Source organism: Halictus rubicundus, chromosome 9, assembly GCF_050948215.1.
Source record: "Halictus rubicundus isolate RS-2024b chromosome 9, iyHalRubi1_principal, whole genome shotgun sequence".
In the NCBI taxonomy this organism is placed as follows: Eukaryota; Metazoa; Arthropoda; class Insecta; order Hymenoptera; family Halictidae; genus Halictus; species Halictus rubicundus.
In genome coordinates, this window is record NC_135157.1 from 1,080,393 (window position 1) to 1,100,451 (window position 20,059).

The 20,059-nt window shown below is 34.2% G+C and overlaps 4 protein-coding genes and 2 long non-coding RNA genes across 9 annotated transcripts; 4 read left to right on the plus strand and 2 right to left on the minus strand.

Moving 5' to 3' along the window:
• The first annotated feature begins 5,933 nt into the window (after positions 1–5,933).
• Positions 5,934–7,748, plus strand: LOC143357264 (uncharacterized). Its single transcript, XR_013082793.1, has 3 exons — positions 5,934–6,285; positions 6,361–6,423; positions 7,605–7,748. It is a non-coding gene; the product is annotated as an uncharacterized LOC143357264 (long non-coding RNA).
• Positions 7,749–8,178: 430 nt separating this feature from the next.
• Mrps21 (mitochondrial ribosomal protein S21) lies at positions 8,179–9,415 on the plus strand. The gene is made up of 2 exons (XM_076793732.1): positions 8,179–8,306; positions 8,882–9,415. The coding sequence occupies exon 2, from the start codon at positions 8,882–8,884 to the stop codon at positions 9,152–9,154; it is 273 nt and encodes a 90-aa protein (XP_076649847.1). The 5' UTR covers positions 8,179–8,306; the 3' UTR covers positions 9,155–9,415.
• A 140-nt stretch (positions 9,416–9,555) lies between these two features.
• On the minus strand, positions 9,556–16,546 carry LOC143357310 (uncharacterized). 3 transcript variants are annotated; one of them, XR_013082796.1, is made up of 8 exons: positions 16,432–16,546; positions 14,752–14,863; positions 13,084–13,321; positions 11,797–12,103; positions 10,920–11,102; positions 10,197–10,504; positions 9,880–9,983; positions 9,556–9,778 (listed from the first exon to the last, which is right to left on the minus strand). XR_013082796.1 is itself a non-coding variant. In XM_076793724.1 (8 exons), the coding sequence occupies exons 3-8, from the start codon at positions 13,193–13,195 to the stop codon at positions 9,630–9,632; spliced, it is 1,140 nt and encodes a 379-aa protein (XP_076649839.1). In that variant the 5' UTR covers positions 13,196–13,321; positions 14,752–14,863; positions 16,432–16,546; the 3' UTR covers positions 9,556–9,629. The 3 variants fall into 3 exon arrangements, 2 of the variants coding, with proteins under 2 accessions (XP_076649839.1, XP_076649840.1); XM_076793724.1 differs by having other exon boundaries at positions 10,220–10,504; XM_076793725.1 differs by lacking the exon at positions 9,556–9,778 and having other exon boundaries at positions 9,834–9,983.
• LOC143357311 (uncharacterized) lies at positions 13,415–17,626 on the plus strand. Of its 2 annotated transcripts, none has more exons than XM_076793727.1 (8): positions 13,415–13,442; positions 13,481–14,363; positions 14,489–14,632; positions 14,744–14,837; positions 15,876–16,110; positions 16,308–16,414; positions 16,488–16,641; positions 17,279–17,626. In XM_076793727.1, the coding sequence occupies exons 3-8, from the start codon at positions 14,561–14,563 to the stop codon at positions 17,493–17,495; spliced, it is 879 nt and encodes a 292-aa protein (XP_076649842.1). In that variant the 5' UTR covers positions 13,415–13,442; positions 13,481–14,363; positions 14,489–14,560; the 3' UTR covers positions 17,496–17,626. The 2 variants fall into 2 exon arrangements, with proteins under 2 accessions (XP_076649842.1, XP_076649841.1); XM_076793726.1 differs by having other exon boundaries at positions 13,481–14,195; positions 14,258–14,632.
• On the minus strand, positions 16,871–18,896 carry LOC143357316 (uncharacterized). The gene is made up of 2 exons (XR_013082799.1): positions 18,811–18,896; positions 16,871–17,027 (listed from the first exon to the last, which is right to left on the minus strand). It is a non-coding gene; the product is annotated as an uncharacterized LOC143357316 (long non-coding RNA).
• Positions 17,744–19,370, plus strand: LOC143357317 (uncharacterized). Its single transcript, XM_076793733.1, has 2 exons — positions 17,744–18,152; positions 18,787–19,370. Exons 1-2 carry the CDS (start codon positions 17,945–17,947, stop codon positions 19,023–19,025), a joined length of 447 nt encoding a protein of 148 aa, XP_076649848.1. The 5' UTR covers positions 17,744–17,944; the 3' UTR covers positions 19,026–19,370.
• Positions 19,371–20,059: the final 689 nt, after the last annotated feature.

Genomic DNA, 20,059 nt, shown 5'->3' on the forward strand with positions numbered 1-20,059 from the left:
CTGACGAATACTATTATGACTGTATATATACACGACTACTTTTGTTTTGTTTTATAAATAAAATCGGGTGTTCATTCGTAAGTTGGCATTATGCTTTTTCGTATTTATTGATTATTATTCATCGCCAGTATTCCGTTTAGAGTCCATATGAAGAGAATTGACAAGATTATTGAAAGAGAATACAAACTAACGCCAAAATAAAGTCGTAATATAAAAAACAGACGAAAACGGACATAGAAATTGAAACGGATGTAAAAGTTTAAAACTGTATATAACATACATACATATATATATATGTATATATATATATATACTAGCATGGTTTCTACACAACAAGGTAACATCAATGCATATACTTTTGTCACTAAAATAATATTTTTGTGAGTTTGCTTTCAATTTGTGGGTCTTAACACTTTTCGCTTACGATTAGATGAGGAAATTGAAGTCCACAAACTGAGGTAAGGAAATCTTTCTCAAGAAATAAACTATGGTAGTGCATACTTATTGATTGAATGGTAGTTACTTTTTAAACTTGTTCCGTGAGTATTTTAAATGATTTTAGAGTGGCACGTTCAACGTACGTAGAAATTCTGAAAAGAAAAGATTAAGAGTAAGTTCGAATAATGTTATTAGAAAGAATCAAAAGATCGCTGACATCCGTGGAACTATTATAGCAGGGTGCACAATGGAGAAGAAGGGGTTGGAAGCATCACGCTTTGTTTTTCGACAGTGCGCGACAGTGTACGAGTGGCCAAGTGCCAAGCTGACTGACAATGAGGTTTGAGCTCCACGCGGGAAGTTGAACCTCCAATTTTCAACTGGTAATATCTCGAACTCGAAGCGTCAACTTGTAAAATGATAGAGGTCTTCTCACAGGGGTATTGGAAGACCAGGATTTCAACAATATAATTCTGTAACCCTTACATTAGTAGGAGATCTGCCGCATATTTGGAATATCAGTTTGTTTAAGATGAATTAAAATCTACAAGGATGGGGACAAATAAAAGTGTACAGCATCGCAAACGAACCGATAAACTAGTATACTTCAAACTCTTAGCAATAATAACAAATAAAAAGTATGAAAAACTGATATGAGTGAGGAATGACGTAAGGTAACGATTTTACTACGGTGCAGGTAATTTGGAATATTTTGGTCATTTTGGTTAAAAGTTCTTTCGCCTATCTCTTGTGGAACCATTTTTAATAAACGTTCTAAAACTTGTGTCCTCGGAACTTTTATTACAGATCATAAAGTATCTGTTCTACATATGAGAATACTTTTTAAAGGAATTCCCAAGAGAAACATTTCCTTCCATAAAAATTCCTCAGGAACAGATATGTTCTTGGGTGGATTCGAAGTCAAAAATTATATTGTATTACCTGGAAACGTAAACGAATATAAAATATGCAAAACTTTTCAATCCATAATACCTTAAACATTTTTTATCTCATAAACCCTCTAAAATCGACAATCCCAAATGAGAATATTTACAGTAGAAACCCCTTTATCCTAGTACCCATTGTCCAGGAAACTCATTATCTGAAAACTCTTCCATTCAAGCGTTCCATTACCTGTATATTAGTGTATAAGTATAAGTAATTAGTTATACAAATAAAATTGTGTACACAGGATCCTATCTTTAAATACATATTAGATACAGTAGTCTGTTAAACAAAAAAAAAATTATTATAAATATCGTGTGGTTTCATTGCAAAAGAAACTCCTTTCATAAATGTTCACAGGATGGAAGCTACTTCCGGTTTCGAAGATTTCATCGAAGTCATCACCCCCAATAATGTTGCGAAGGCTTTAGTCAGCAGTCGCAGTTTATTAAAAAGTTATGAAGAAAAACATTTTTCGGAACAAATTATTCAGTTGTTTATTTCCCAAATCATTGAAATTGGTAAATTGGACCCTTATCTATACAATTATCACCTTTTTGAGTAATAACTTTTTAATAATCAACGATCGCCGACTAAAAAGCTTGACAACACTCCGAAGAGTGATGACATTGGCAACATATTAGAAAATCGTGGAAATCAGAGGTGGGTAAATAGTCACAAAATTGAACTTTTACCTAGATACGTTCTACTCCATTTCCGTCTAGGTTGGAATAAGAATCGACATTTTCGAGCCACCGAGGTGTTAGAAACTCCTCGGGAATGTAAACATTTTCGAAATCCCTGTATGAAGCGATTTGGTTTCTTTCGAGGGTGTTCTTGTTACATTGGACCCGCGCATAACGTGGGCAAGAATAAGAAATTTGACGTCTCGTTTGATTGCTTCCACGAAAGAGCCAAAGTCAATGTTCAGATTTGGTAGATCTCGTTTCGGAGTCGGCATAGAATCGTGCCCGCGGAGAATAGAGAACGTTTGGGTCGGGAAGGCGGTTTCACCTAACTCTTGGGAATCTGAATCCGAAACTATCTTTGGACTACTAGCAAGACAGTTTGCCTGGAACTGGATTTCTCTCTCCCCGGAGACGCTATCTATTTCGTTCGTTCTCTGCGCATCGTTTCGCCAGTTCGCTGCTTACCACGTTCGCGTTTCCCCTATCCCTATTCATTCAGAGCCGAATTTACCGGCTTATATGCTTGCTCTTCGCCTTTCGTTCTTGTTCGACGAATTACCGCTTAACATTAGTTACATGCACGGAAGTTTCATCTCGGAAGACAGCAGCGCAGACAGGAGTCGCTTAAGGGGGCAGTCTGATGTAAACGCTGCAAAATTTCACGATTCACTCAAAAGAGACCAGGGCAAGTTGATACAAGGTCAGATTGATACAATGCAATTATCTGGACTCTGTGTGTGTGTAGCACAATTAGCCTAGATATTTGAGGTGTGTTAGTTGACTTTTCCTTTTGATGGAATTTACGTCTGTATATCTGTGGATACAAGGAAAAACGCCAGATGTCACAATTTTAAAAAATTGAACTTTATGCGTTGGTTGAGATTTATAATATAGGATTTACGTATTTTCCAGAAAAAAGTCATGAAAACAAATTCGATAGGCTCAAAAAAGTAACGCAGCAAAGAGACATTACTAGTACAAAGCATTAGTGATCACAACTTTAAACGGCAATATCTCCAAAGTGAAAGTATATGTGATATGCGGCGTTCTTCCTTACAACCACAGATATATGCAGACGAGGACAACTATTATTCGTGTTGCCTTTTCAATCCGTTTGGAAATATTAGACAAAACATCATATGCTCACGATATAATCTTATCTTGGTGCTATTATTACAAATCCTAAGGCGAACTAAAACAAAAAGATCAAGATGATTCTTAATCAATACATTTATCGCTATTGTCCCTATTGAAAATTGACAACATGGCGAATCCTTAAATTGCAAGGGATTAAACAAGATGAATTAATTCATCAATGCCTTAATAATATTATAATAACACTTAGGCGCTCGTCTTACAGACAACACTTCACAAATTATCCGTATTGAATTATGAAACTCTTGTACACCTTCCATATTCGTTAAATGTCCCATCCGCAGATTACCACTTGTTGAAATATTCAGATCAAAGTCTGTTCACAAAATCTTTCTCCAGTAACGCGGCAATTAAAGTCGGACCCAACGAATTGTTAACACCAGCCAAGCCAGATTACTACGGAAATGGCATAATTGTACCTGTTTCACAGTAACATACAGGGTGAGTCTGATAACGTGATGACCTCAAATAACTCGTAAGTTATTTTTTTTATGAAAAAATGTTTCGAACAAAAGCTGCATGTTTTTTTGGGGAACATATAGTGCTCTAATTTGTTTTTTATTACTTTGCTTTTTTATCGAGATACGAGGATCACCTTCAGTTTTTTAAATGGTATGTCGAATATTTTTTCTCGAATTAGAATAGAGCACCAAATTCTGCATAAAAAAGTATTACACCAAATATGGCTTAAAATTAAATTACAAACGACTTTTTTCTTTTTCTTATATTAATGACTTATTTTAGTGTGGTCGCATAAACGAAGTCGTGTATTAACTAATAGAAGATTATTAATTGGAGAATATCTCAGTAATTATGAAGTCCTTTTAAGCCCTATTTGGTTTAATACTTTTGTAAGCAGAACTTGGTATACTATTATATTAGGTCGTCCCATAAGTTCGTGCCGTGGATATGTTTATATTATTCACCATTGAAAAGTATTTTAATGAAAATCCGCGAAAATTGTATAGTGACGGTATAATGTCTTTGACAAAAGGGTCAGAAGAGGTTGTGGAATGAAAGGGTGATTACATATTTTATTTTTAGAATTTAAATGGTACAAGAGTAAACGGCATGAACTTATGGGACGGCCTAATATATCCGAAAAATATTAGACATTCCATTTAATAAACTAAAAGTGACCTTCACATCTTGATAAAAAAAATTTTTCTTAGAATAAATAACAGGAGTTATTTGAGGTTGTCACGTTATCAGACTCACCTTGTATATGTGTTGTATCTAATAAAGCTTACATCGGTTGAATAAACTAATTTATTAAGAGGTTGTCGCCGCTTAAAGTTTCACTTAAAAATCTGCCATTTCTGTACAGCCACTTAACACTTTCCCTACCGGAATCCTATTAATAGGATTTTTAGTAGTAGTACTGTACCAAAAGGAAGCTTAGAAATTTTCTTTTACATTATAATTTAAAACGAAATTGTTAGATGATATTAGTGGGACGTTACACTAAAAATACTTTAGCCAAGAGCCATGGGCTTTTAAAAATTATAAAATAATCACCGGTAGGTAATATGTTTGTACTTTCCCAATTGTCCTAACAACAAACTACGGTGCTCTTTAATATTTCTGTAAATTTAAATTTGAACTGAAATTTGAGTAAATTCTTTTACTCGTACAGTTACGTACTTATTTTTCAAGTACTTTTAATAATACTTTCTAGCATCATTTATTCTTTCGCATACACTTATTTATGCAGTCGATTATTACAATCCGATTAGTCTTAAACATTCGAAGTATGTTTACAATTTAAACATAGAGCAACATAAATTAAATTCTAAATCATTGAAAGACGTTTCTCATTTTTCAATTGGTTTACACGTATTTTCTAAAACATATTTTCAAATTTTGTTACTTTTCGTTATTCGAAGTCCAAAGAATACTTCTAATCGAGATACATGCTAGAACTATTGAACATCGTCCAAAGTGAATCTACATAATTGTGAATGGAAAATGCGGAAGGGCTATGATTTCGCCGCCAAATCCCAGCTGCGATTATTTTTCCCTTTTTCCCTACTGGCGGAGATCTTGGCACCACTTCCCATTCGTTTTTACTATCTATTCAATTTTCGCCAAGTTGGCGAACTGGCTGCCAAGAAAACCGACGAAACGTTTTGTCTTTTCTCGAGCTTCAACAGTGTTAAGCAGAAAACATGAACGGAGATGACAAAGGTCACGAAAAAATGATTTAATGGAACGGTTCTTGCGCGAGGACAACGGAAATCGTGAAAGGTACCGCCGAGAACAAAAGTGACAACGGAATTGTCTACATGATCGAGGAAATATTACGATTAAAAATCAAATGCAGAAATTGTTACTAAAATTGTTTACCACATTGCAACTGTTTGTAACATCTATGAATAATCTCAAATTATGATTACATTTTTTGTTTTTCCGGTAATTATAATTTTGAGTACATTCATGGTATCGCACTTTTAGAATACAGATGTTATGAAGCGATCAAGAAATACTATTAGTACAGTCCAGTGTCGCCAGATGAGGGGGGGGGGGGGGAGTACGAATTGAGGGGAAAAAGTTACTCACTCGCTGCCAGTACCGAAGTATGCACGACAAAGACGAAACGCGTCACGTGACCGGGCCGTGACGGAAGCATAGGGGAATAGCGCGGTAGAAGGGGAAATTAGAGTGGGGGAACAAGTCTTGATCTTGCAACTCTGGTTTTGAGGGGTCCCTACCGTGCCCATCAGTGATCCACGGCTTCGGTTCGAGACAACTTCAAGCTGCCACTGAAGCTGTTAATCGATTTGATTGGCATTTGTAAACGACAAGGAAGTAATCTGATGGGTTGTCGTTCTCCATTCAAAATTTCAGGTTAATAAATGTTCATAAAATTTTCACTTTTTCCAATTGTCGTGTAGGAAATGAGTCAGCTTAACAAACCGATTAAAGGAACAATAATGTAAAATTCAGAATAAAGAATATACGACTGAAACGGTCATTTTATGATAACAAATCACGCTAAGAAGTGGGAACATGTCTGACATGTAATCGAAAGTTTGAAGCTGACTCTACTGAGATGCAGGTAACAAATTAATTGACATTTCATTAAAGTTTTTGGAACATCATGCAATATACAAAGAAGTAATCTAATATACAGAGTCACGCAATGAAGGAATTGATGGAAATAGAAAAAGGTGGAATTACAGAAGATTTGAGCGTGGTTTGTAATATTCTTAACGTCAAATGTTCCGCATACACATATTTGCAACTCCGTTTTCAGTGGTACTGCTTTTGATATCCTTATCAATTTGGCTTTGTATATGTCGTTGGGGATTTCGGTATAACTTGAAAGACCGAGAAGTAATTTTTCCATTATTTATTAATGTATAATGTTCCTACATCATCATAAGTATCAATCATAATAATTAAAACGTTTTCCTAATTGATTTTTTTCGATAAAAAAGGAATTTGTTTAAATCTACGTTAAAATCGACGTTTAAGTCTACGTTATCTACTTGCAAAACTGCTTATTTGCAAATTTTGCAGTAATTTCTATGGTTTTAAACAGTTTTATTTCATGGTTATTTTGCTAATTTCAAACTATTTTCAGTTCAACTTTTCTTGTCGCACTATTTTCCTTATACTAATTGTTATCTCTTTATTTTTTAAGATTTTCACACATACTCCATATAGGGTAAGGGACCAAATTACTGTAGGGGTACCAATTACTGTGACTGTATTAATTATACCTATTTTTAAAGCATAATCAATATTAAAAAAGAGATATTAAATTTTTTTAACTAAAATCAGTTAATATATATGTTATGCATCTATTTTGAATTATTCATTATGCTTTAAAAATAAGTATAATTAATATAGGCATATTAACTGCTACCCCCACATTAATTTGGTCCCTTACACTACACGCCTTACGTATTCCAAAAACATAAAAGAATCAATTTATTCAATTTTACAATGTAGAAAAGCCTCTTAACCTTGAATTCATAAACATAGCGTAATTTTCTAAACAATCGAATGTATTTGAATTATACATGTGCAAGGGTGAACACATAATTATTCACAATGTACTTATAAAATTTGTTACAATAATAATAGAGTGTTTACAGTAACATTTTTCAATGCAGTGTCCAAGCTTTGCGCACTTGTTGGGCCGTTGCATCGTCACATATGCTGCTTTATTTTTTTTTTTAGCTGATCTATATTCTTTTAAATACATGAAAAAGTAAAGTGACTATGTTAAAAAATGATGTCACTTTAATTACTCTATTATTAACAATCTTCATAAGTCCATTCCAGATAACGATTTATTGAATTGTCCTCCATATATGTATGTACACATATAATTACATCAATATTTCACTAATATGTTTACGTGTCTAGATTCTTACCTGTCTGATTCTATACTTTATCATCATTACTTTATTAAATATGGTCTTTTTGGGGCATATACAGTTCTACTGTAAATACTCACAACCGACGAAGAATTAATTTTCGTCAATTGTAACAAGTAAACATGGTAAATAACTGCAGGTACGTTTTCTACTATTTCTTACCTATTTCTTTTTCGAAACATAATTAAATATAGAAGTCCATAAAAAAACATTTATTATTTATCATTTACAATTGACTATCAAAAATCGTTTTCTTGGAATAAAATTCGTTGTCTTTTTGTTCAAATAGTTTAAAATCTGTTTGATCGTTCAAATGATCTATTTCATTTTTTACTTTACTCGTTTCCCCGTATTGCCCATATGTAGAGAGAAGAAATTTAAAAAAACAAAATAAATTTTTAATGAGAGACAATATTTAACGAATTTACCCAGCGGAATTTGTAGATATATTTTATCAATATATGATACATAGATGCAATATCGGTAGAAATCTTGTTTATCGACGTACGATGTACAATTTATCGACACATGATATTTAATTTGTGTTTTGCGGCACATGCGTATACAGAATACCCGTTTAGCATGGTGAACAGTGTAGAAAATAGGGGTAGTATCTTCTATACCTCGTCTGTGGTAATACTGTAAATATTGATTGTAACTCATAAAATTGTTTACACCTTTCGAATACAAGGTACAGTAAATAATTTGTAATTACCAATATTTCTATTAATTTTAGTGACAAATTTAAAAAGCTGTAGGTGTTTCATAACGTGTTTTGGTGCATACCTAACCTATAAATGTAGTTAAAACAAATACCACACACGAAATACCTCATATTATGAATACAATTAAGTAAATTAGAAACAGTGATTGTGCTACTTATCTTTTTGCCTCCTTTTATTTATAATTGAAAAATTTAATTGAAAAGACATTTAAAGAAACAAGTTAATTATAACCTTGCATCGTATTAATGGACAAAAATATTTATACAGTTGAAATGTATTATTTATATTGTTAACCCTTTATCCCTCGGAATACATTAAGATTAAAAATTAAATTTACAATAATTTATTTGTTTTGAATACAAAATATTAGACTTTGTTATATCTCTTGTTTGCATATCTATATATCTATTGTTCGATTACAATAGTACTATTACATTTATGTGTATCAATGTATCTATATTAACAGCTTTCAAATTATTAAATCTATAAATTAAGTGTCTGGTGACTGATATTGTAATGTATATGTATATATTGATTTCAGATGGGAATAAGACGACATGCTCAATTTATTGCTAGAACTGTTCTGGTCCAAAATGGCAATGTCGACACAGCTTATAAAGTATTAAATCGTATATTGGCGCAAGAAAAAATTTTAGAGCAATTTAGACGTACTAGGTTCTTTGAGAGACCCTCGCAAGCGAGACGTAGAGTAAATTATGAAAAATGTATGGCTATATATAATGAGGATATGAACAGAAAAATTAAATTTATTTTAAGAACAAACAGAGAAGATCCGTATCCTGGATGTTCTTAAATTATATCTTATTAAGTTGCTGAACATTGTTTCATGTAAAATTATTTAAATTTCGATCCACATATAAGTACTATGGAAAAGCGTTTATACTATTATATATAATTGTGCACACATGTACAAAAACATTAATCAAATAAAATCTGATTAAAACGTACGGGCTGAAGCAAAATTTAACTTAAATTTTTTAAATTTGAGATGTAAAAAGAAACTGCAATGTAGATATTTTTTTCGATTTGGAAAATAAAACAATTCTACAAGAAACGAGGTTTTCATGGAATTGTATTCGTTCTGTTGTATTTATTATTTATAAATCGTTTTATAATAAAAGTGAGAAAACATATATTATTATGTTTTTAAAATATCTCTTTTTTAAAGTACGGCTATTTCTTTATTTATATATCTTATTATTTTATACGTAAATAGCAGCTACCTATTTTGTTAACGATAATGTTTTAACATATCGTTACAGAGTAATTTATTTACAATTATCTTTGAAACATATGTTCGCATATTTCTCTGCCTTGCGCATTTCATCTTTTCTTCTTTTCTTCTCCTTACGTTTTTTCGTTTTCAATTTCTGCAATACTTTTCTTTTATGCTCTTTCTTCTCACGAATCATTTTATCTATATAGATCGAAAATATATTTACCATGTAATGTTTGTATTTAAACTAGATCAATGCAGCAAAACTATTAATAGTAGTATTCTAATTATATTATACGTACCTCGTATGTGCAAATTACATTTACAACAAGCACACTGTTGATCCCCTTGGAAAGTGTTGGGAAATTTTTCTTGTTTCTTTAAAACCGCCTTCCCGTCATCGTTCCTGAGTTTAAAAAGGACTCGTATATTAACAGTATTTCATACAAATGTTGGATAATGTTAGCCAAAGAACTAGTTGGTCTACCTTGATCTACCAGTGTCTAGTCTCTTTTATGTAAAATAATATTTCTATATAAATAATAATTATATTTATATATAAATATTAAAAATGATGCTGGAGCTATATGACACCTTGTATTGTTAAATTCTATCGTACCAATATTCTTCCTTTTTACGCACTTCCAATCCCGATTTTCTAGATTCTTCTGTTTCTTCTTGTCTTGGAAGCTTTTCGGAAGGAAACTGAATCGTTTTTTCTTCTCCTTATCTTTCGATTTTTGTACGCCCAACGAACGTAGATATTTGTTAGAAATATCCGAAGCAGTTTGATAAAATCGATTGCAAAGCGGACATTTTATTGCGCTTTCAGTATCTACGTCCGAGCAGGAACAAACAGCTTCATCTTTCCATTCAACATAATCGGTTAAAGTATCTTTGTCTTCTTTATTCGCGGCCCAATTATATCTGTATAAAAGCCACACAAATTAAAAAATATTGAAAATGACAAAAGGTGGCGAACTGTCATGGCTGCGTTACAATCTTTTACAATAATTCAGCAATAATAATCATACAGTTCTATCATTTATATTAATTTTTAATATCTCAAAAACGTGGTCTTAACTCGCAGGAAGCTAAAAAAACTTTCCATGGTTTTGAAATGGCCTATACTTTCGTATTCCTTCTAATTTGTGATAAAAAATAACTTGGCAACATTTTAAATCATATTTTATACTTTAAAGTGATAATAAATGTTCAGAAATTATATAAAGAAATAATTGGAAAATGGAAAGATTTGCTGGAAATATTTTAGGAGAATTACATAAATAAGTTTGGAATTAGTACAGTTTTATATTGTACTTAATCTGCATATGATAATTACTTGAATCGCGTACCACGTGCCTTTAAACGACTCCGCCTGTGGAGATAATAAGCTGCAACCAGGCATAAAACAATAAAGAGTAAAACAAACAAGATCGAGATACAAAGAGATTGATGTTGCCTTAGGTAACACTTCTCGTCACGTGATTTATTCTCTTTCTTTTTCAATTTGTGGGTTTTGTGACTGAAACAAATTTTGGACGGTACATTTCGATTTGTATAATTCCACGAGACAACACATGTATTATTCTAAGTTACATTTTACATTGGTATACAGACAGATTATACATGTACGAGACTCCGTTTTTCTCATACATTCCCAGTTAGCCAAATCTGTTCAATCAAATAGGGACCAAATTCTGCTCCGAGCAGGATCTGGTACCAAATTGACCGCCTTTTGCTCGCAAAGTATGATACAAACATTGCGCAGCTCGAAACAGATTTGTTTAACTGGGCAGTGTCGCATACATTTGTCCATATAATTTTCAAATAAAATATTTGCTTTGTTGTGAAATTCTTTTGTTAGGCTTTTGTTTTTATTTTAATATAAAGTTTGAGTTGCGCCTCTTGTGAGCAAATGTATGAGTCACTGTGCATATACTAAATATAGAAAGAGCTTTCTTTTTGTATTTTTAATATTTCGAAATCAATTTCAAACTGAAATTTTGTAGCTCAGTTAATTTGCTTTCAAAAGCAAAATCGAATAGTCTCAAAAAAAGAACAGTTTTATTTAAAACATATTACTTGTTCAACGTATCTTATAATAAATAATATTGAACAGAATGTTTGCTTCCATGAAGCTAATTTCTAATTTTTACAGAAAAATCTTTTAATATTAAAGTCGAAGCGCACTGAATAGTGAAATTGAAAATTCTTACGCGACAGCGTGTCCTGTTGCATCATGGGTTCGTTTCTTTTGTGTTTTAGATTGTTCAGGATGATCTTTGTGGGCTCTTTTCTTTTTCTTTTTCTTTTCTTTATTCGACAAATGTTTATCATGTTTCGATCTACGCCTCCGCACAACTTTGTACTCAGGAAATTCTAACATGTTTGCTAAATGGTAATCTTCAGCGTCCAATAAGTTAGCCGCCCTCTGATTTTCTTTCATATACATAACGAGATCAGAATGTTCCAATAATTTCCGTGTCAATTGCATTGTTGATTGTCTCTCAGATTCTTTTTTATCTATAAAAAAATAGAATTTGTTTACTCTATTAACTACTACACATTGAATTTTCAAACGACACGTCGAGTATTATAGGTGCCATTGTTGATTATTGAATGAATGTAAATGTTGTTTCGTTTTGCGTTACGTGATATTGGGACGATAAGATAAGAAATGTAAATTAACTGATTCTGAAAATTGGATCGTTGGTAAAAATAAATATATATTAAAAACTAAAACTGAAGAATACAAAATGCAACTACTTGATATGACTATAATTGCGAGGAGCACGGAGGTAAGTGTAGTGTCTACTCGATAATTGTCCAAAAAACGGGTCTGGCCAGGGACAATTATCGGCTAGAATATACTATTCTTTGATCCACCGCAGAACGTAGAAAAGAATAGCGAAACTCGAGAGGCCTCGGCCGCCGAGGACTGTAAACATAATACGGGTCTGGTGTATCGGTGTAAGACCATTACTAATCCAACAACAAAACTTCTTTATTTTTCATTATTTTTTTATGAGACTTTTACAAATATATTCGTAGCATTTTTGTGATTAAGATGATAACAAACACTGTATAATTCGAATCATGTTTACACTAATCTTTTGTTATTACAATTTTAATGGGAAGTTACTTTCGTCGTTCATTACACAAATAAATATCATCGGAATTATATCACATTTGGTATCATTTTCATTAGAAAAATGCCACAAATGTGTTAGTGAAAGTCCCATAAAAAATAATGGAAAATAAAGAAGTTTTTTTATTGGATTAGTAGTGTTCTCCTAATCTCACGCCGACATACTCAGCCTGTATGTATTATGTTTACACTCCTCGGCGACCGAAGCCTTTTGAGTTTCGCGGCCCCTCGCGGGGCATTCTCCCGGTAGCGGGGATAGTTCTGGGACAATTATAGGCTAAATATTTGGGACATTTATCGAGCAGATACTAGCTAGTTTGATGTAAGAATCTTCGTTGCAATAAATTGTATGTACTTGGATAATCCTTAGTCCACCTTTTGAGATCAACAAGATACACTTTCGATGTTGTTAACAAACAATTTAAATCTTCGTTTAGTACTTCATAATTTGGTTTGTCATGTTCCATTCTCTCTGGAATTGATTCGTTTGCAGCTTTTAACAGAAGAGAACATTCTGAGAGATGTAATTGCGGCGATAAATGTACAACTTCGGTATCTTCGAAGACACTGACACACTGAGCGTGAGATTTTCCCTTTAAGAAGACATTGTTATTACATTATATTACGTAAAAGAGACAAATAAACTAAATATACTAAAATTATGGATCTAAAGTCTATTAAAATAGACCTGTTTTATACTATGAATACTAAGCTGTATAACTGAAGTGTATTGTATACCCTAAATACTAAAGTCGTGTCACGATTTGTGCGGGGATTTTCTGAAAAATGTTGCGCGAAATATTGTACCATGATTTTGAAGGGAACATCAGTCTTTAATAATCACAGTATCACATGTTGATAAATAAGAAATACAGTTTTGCAAGTATTTGTTGAATATTTAGCTCTGCAGACAAGAATTTTACGCCAGAACTTGCATTAGCAGTATTACAATGTTGATCTTATCAAATTCAGTGAAAATTCGTAAGTAACTTTAAGAAGCTCACCGTGTATTCTGCAAAAACAATAATCAAAATATAAAGCGTACATACAAATGTCATTCTGTAATGAACATGTTTAAAGTTTACTAGAAATCGCTAAACGAGTCACATTCAGTTACTAAATGTTCCATAACTGACAGTTGTTTCGATTAAATCGATTATCGAGCAAATGGTCTGTGATTCCAGATTTGTAATTGATTATTAAATATGTTTAATAATAGATATATGTCAATTCGTAGATATACGATTTAGCCTACATGTATATTGAAGTTAGAATTAAGCAGACATTTTGCTTTATTTGTTCAGGAGTAAAAAATAAAATTGGGGAAGCAGTCAACTAATAGTACAGCTCAATTGTGACAGCATGAACTACAATCATATAAGGTCTAGTGTCTAGAACTCATCTTCATTGATAAAATGTATAACAAAGTAGCATCCGAGGATATATTCACGTAAAAGCGGGATTAAAGTGAGTTCGTAAATAATATCACACCCTTGCTGTAGTAGCCTGTGAAATGTTATCATTTTCAGATGAATTTTTTAGAACAGTCTCTTCCGCTTATCTTAGTTGAGCAGTGTTAATGGAATAAAATAACCTTGCACTAATTTTAATATTTTTAACAATTGTCTGTACCATGTACGTATATTACGCTATTAATTATGTTCTAAATTTTGGTATTTGAACTTTTTCGTCCTCATACACATTGATCACCTTTCCCTTCCTGTAAACCCTCTTACTGTCTTGAACAATTCTGTTTGTAGCACAGGATTTATCGAAATCTTCTTCCGCTGCCGAAAAATATGAGAAAAGTTTCATAATTTCTGAAACTCTCAATGCGCTTAAAAAATATATTCAAACATGTCCTCTTCCTAGTTCCATTCTATTTTGCTACCTCCATGCTGCAGGTACGTTAATTTTTATGCTACTTTTGTAGAAAAGAACCTTATCTCGGACAACAATATAAATATTTGCAGTTTTCGTTAAAGATTACTATATATTTTATTTAATTCGCAAAGATTATTACCGAGATCGATGTACCGGAACTCCAACTACTAGCATCGAACTTGAAACCAGAAGAATGTATAAAACTTATCTCCTTGGACTCTCAGTGTAAGTAAAAACTATTTAACAAATATCTAAAAAAAAAAGGAAAATTAATAAATTACTACTCGGGAATATGTATACAGTAAATTTCATTACGAGTCAGTCCCACCGTTCTTTTTACTGACAATGAGTCTTATACGAAGTCCGAGGTTCTCGCCGAGCATCGTATTTGAAATAACACAGGGCACGCTGGAAACCCAAGAGTCATATCCGTTTACTAGTCATAAAAAACCTATGACCACTAAGCGCTAGTGACAAGAAGTCTGCGAAAATTTCCGTCTTCGAAACAATGTTGCACGGTGAAACGGACAGCGAAGCTCGAGAGCCATCGCCGCCGAGGAGTCGGCCACACATTGTTGGCTATATCGGTGTGAGACCAGAAGACCACTACTAATCCAATTACAAAACTTCTTTATTTTTCATTATTTTTTTTATGAAACTTTTACCAACATATTCGTGACATTCTTCTGATTAAAATGAAAACAAATATGATATAATTCCGATAATATTTAATTGTGTAACGAGAATTTGGTTTCATTTTAATCAGAAAAATGCCTGGAATATGTCAGTGCAAGTTTCATAAAAAAATAACTAAAAAATAAAGGAGTTTTGTAATTGGATTAGTAGTGGTCTTCTGGTCTCACATCAATGTACCCGACCCGTGTTACGTTAACACTCCTCGGCGACCAAGACTTCTCGAGATTTGGGGACCCTCACTGGGTGTGTGTATCCCGCGGTAGTGGAGATAGTTCTGGGACAATTATAGGCTACATATTTCGGACATTTATCGACTAGACACTGTATACTTAAGTAATGCTCTATCTTCTTTAGTTAATTATAATATATTGGGTTGTCCTAGAAGTTATTGTCATCTAGATTTTAATTTTTTAATCGCCTCTTTTGCTAGTTTACAAACTACTTCGTTCCAATCTTTTGAACAAACTTTTAGGACAATTTGATATATTATGTCTTTTATGTCTCATGCTCTTTCTACTTTTCCGAGTTACACTTTGCAAGCTATAATTTTGTGATATAATTTTTTAGCTCCACTATCAGACGAAGATGTGCAAAAACTAGCACGAGAACAGAGCTGTTTCCGCAAACTCGTGAAATGGATCTGCCAATTAAGAACAGTTACAAAAAATACATGGCCAATTGTAAACGATCTTCTTGAACGTATTGGAAGAAGAGACTTAGTTGCCTGTCTTACCGAACTTAGGATGAAAACTTCGAAGTCACCGAAAGTGATTCGTGATGTTCAGTTAGCCGAAGACTCAGAGTAAGACATCCTTACACCAATTTCACATAAAAAACCAACATTTAATAGCATGTTATGTATTGCATTTTTGTTGCTCAAGTCTCGTGTTGTATAATTCGAGCATTGCCGTAACCTTGACATTTTTTATAAAAAGTTGATTTTAACCTCAACATAAAATATGATTGTTTAAGCTCGAACCGTCTTTAATATTTTTTTAGGGATAACGAAGTCATTGCAACAGCTACAGCACCAGCCATCACAACGAAGGAAAAGGATGTTAAAGCTACAACTCAGAACGCAAATCAAACGATAAAGAAAGTCAGTGGTAATAAACCGTCTTACCAATTTTATAATTTTTCATGAATTGCCTACACCTTGATTAACTTTGTTTCAATAAGCCATAGGACAAAAAACCTTCAAGGTATCGATACGGACTGCAGGACTTGTTATAGCATCTACGATACTTCTCACTTGTTGTTGCACTTTATTTATAAGGCGCAGATTAGCAAATCTGTGCAGTAGAATATTCAGAAGAAAAAAAAAGAAGAAAGGGTGAATAACATTTTCAAATATTTATTGTAACTAGGAGAAAGTTAGATAAAATGGGCGTAGCTTGTTCTGAGCCATGTTGGTGAATTAGGCTTCACGCAGAGCTGTTCAGCATCTGCCCGTACGGGCAGCGATTTTCTTGCCCTGGGCATACATAGAACGGCACGGGCACGAAGCCACGCCTCTGCGGGCAAGGCTGCATGCATTTGTCACAAGCATTGTCACAGCTAAATCACTTTCCCGTAGTTTTGCCCACAGCTGTGCTCACAGGCATCGGCGGGCGCCCGAACCTGCTAATGTTGATCAGCTCTGGGCTTAACGTCTTGGTCAGTTCCGTATTATTTATAACTAGACTATGGACTTTTATGTAAAATCGATTTCTACATGGACTGCAAGAGACAAGAGTTCAATACAATATTATTTCATCCCTTAATATTTTTAATGAGTTCGAAGTAATGGAACCGCGCACTTAAGTAGTTCTAATGTTTTGTATAGTATTGTATTTCACCTATTCATTTTTGCCATAAATGCATAAAATTCGCAGTCTAGTTAGAAAAAGTTCATGAAAAAATATTATATTTTCTTTTCGACGCGTTGCGTTGTATCAAATATTGTCACAGAAAATGTATTTTTCGATTAGAAAATTGATAGATGACGGAGAGGGCGTCTCCAGAAGCTATTATATAAGGAAACCTCGAGCGAAGAAGAAAAAAGTGTCATCTTACGAATTGATAAACACAGGCACACAGGGCCCCATGTATATTGCACCCGCAGAACCAGAACCACCACCACCAACGGGTTGTTATAAGTGTTACAAAAAGAAAAGGAAGAAAAGTACCAGAAGGCCACACAGATGAAGCGTGTAAATTAAAATTGTAAATTTTTTAATGTTCCACGACTTTTGGTTAATATTATACCTTATCTGCCAACAAATATTAACGAATAATCTTGTCTTTCAATTGTAATCTGCAAAAATTCCGAATAAATAATTCTATTTCGATAGTATACTATCAAAAAAATAAAAAAACTTATTTTGATGAAATATTTCAGAAAAATCCAAACAATCGTTGTGTCATATAAAAAGTTATTGATAATGTTGGAAACAAATTCTTTTCTATCGTTTAGTTTGTTATTAAGGACTGTTAGGTACATTTTAAGCAATTTTTCAATGTGCTTATAAACGTTAGGAACTTTTATAAAATTTTTTTATGAGAATCTAAGCGATTTTCAAAAGCTACTATGTTACGTAATTGCCAATTCTTTTGTTCAAGACTGTGAATTCGTATTGTTTTATTAACCTTGCATCATGAAAATGTTATTAGCAACGCGCGAATCGTCTACATGTCTATGTTTTATTATAATTCTATCACAGTACAGAGTTTTCAGTACAATCGATATTAATGTGAACGAGTTAGAATATTTGGCTGCGCGTCTGAACCCTTTCGAGTGTCGAAGATTAATTGCTGCTCTTCATTACACGACACATGAGTTACCAAATAATCTAGCAGAAGCTGGTACATGAAATTTATACATTTTTTCGTCATTTCCCTGTAGTTCTTGTATGTCTGTCCAATTGAAATGAAATCTTGTTTAATTGCTCTTTATGTTCCGACGACAAGTAAAATAAAAAATAGTAAAGTAAAAAAACAGGCTACAGTACAAAAGTATATTTTTAAATCTTGAGGCCTGGTAGCTTAGACTTGGTAAATTAAAATTCATTCTTGTTAACTATACAAAATTTCAGTCAAACGCGAAAAATAACTTTTCTTGCAATTGTTAACAAAAACATTTTTTAACTTTGCAATTCATTTGAGGGTTAAAACAATTTTAAACTGTATTTCACGAATTTTTGTATGTCAAGCAACTTACTGTCTGTGCCTCACAAGAAGTCTCGCGGGACGGCACAGGGGTAAGCGCGGTCCGTTGCTCGCTCCGCCTATCCTCACCGTTGACGTCACACGCAACATAGTATAGTATGTGACTCTTTTAGCCAATAGAGCCGCTAGAGTCGAAAATGCGGGTGAAAGGAGGTGTTTCACTTTCACTTTGACCAATCGGCTCCGCATTCCTTTCATGGGACTTCTCATGAGGTTACGCGCAGTACTTATATGTATTACGTAATGCAAAAGTTCTTCGTAATTTTATAAGAACGCAACGTGGACGACGACGTACCTTGTATTCGACACCTGATCCATTGGAACAGTTCTCCCGCCGAGGGTAAAGGAAAAACACACGAAGCTTTAACGCATAGATTGCGTCAAATAAATCGTAACGACTTAGCCAATTGGTTGGGTAAATCTACCTTTACACAACTGGGGAAAGATCTCAGTAGAGCAGTGGGAAAATCCTTTGATGAGCTCGCTAAAGAGGAAAGCGACTTTTCGTGAGTAAATATTTTTACTGAATTGTCGCATAGTATTACTAGACGAGACTGGCCTTCATCTGTCGTATTTGCTATTTTTCGAAAGTTTTTTACAAAGTGTCAACTTTCACCCAAGGAATGTTTCCCAAGTTTCGGGGGAATAGCACTGACGTATACAGTAAAGTCTTGATCTAATTGTAAGCCGGATCCTCGGGTCCGTGCTGCAACACAGATCGTGTAGGATAGGCCTGTACAACTCGCGACCCGCGGGCCACATTTGACCCGTTGTCCCACTCCTTCATTCCACTAAGGTAGAAGAAATAACATTCCCCCACTATTTGACACGGTCGTGTCGCCAGAAGCGCATGACATTTGTACGATTCCGCGCTAAAATCGAATTGTTCCGGGTCTTCCGCTTCGGATTTTACATCGTTGTAAAATCATCGGCCACCCGTAACAACGAAATCTCCTACCCGGTCCGTGTTGGTTTCGTGTTAACTTAAAGAGCGAAGAGCGCAACTTTCGAGCGCATTGTTATACACACGTAAAGGCCCTTTTCCGATTTTTGTCCGTCCTTCGACTAATCACGAAGAATGCTAATCCTTGAGTTGCCGCACGCGAGGCGCTTGAGGATTCGAGCTGATGGCATTGGAAAAGTGGCCATAAGTCAATCCGTGCGACCCTCACACCGTGTACCGTCCGCGAGGTACTTGAGGGTTCCGGATTCGGACACAGCGGGCCTTATGGCCCACTACACGCGGCGGCCAAGGGGTCGTAAATCCTCTTCCGCACGACGCGAGGTACGCTCGGGTTTCGCTACGACCCCAATAACCGTGTCTCTGGTTTTCGTCAAACGGACGAAAACCAGAGACAGTAAACGCACGTTTTTCCAGCCCTTGGTCTTCGTCACCGGACCTCGGCCAAGGGGCAATAAATTAGCTGCTAGCCACTTGGCTAGCACGGCTTACGTGGGCCACTTAGGCCTTCGTCGCGCTGCTCCGGGGTCCCATAAATCGCGCAATTTGGGAACTCTTCCTTATTTGACTTGAGGTGGGACTT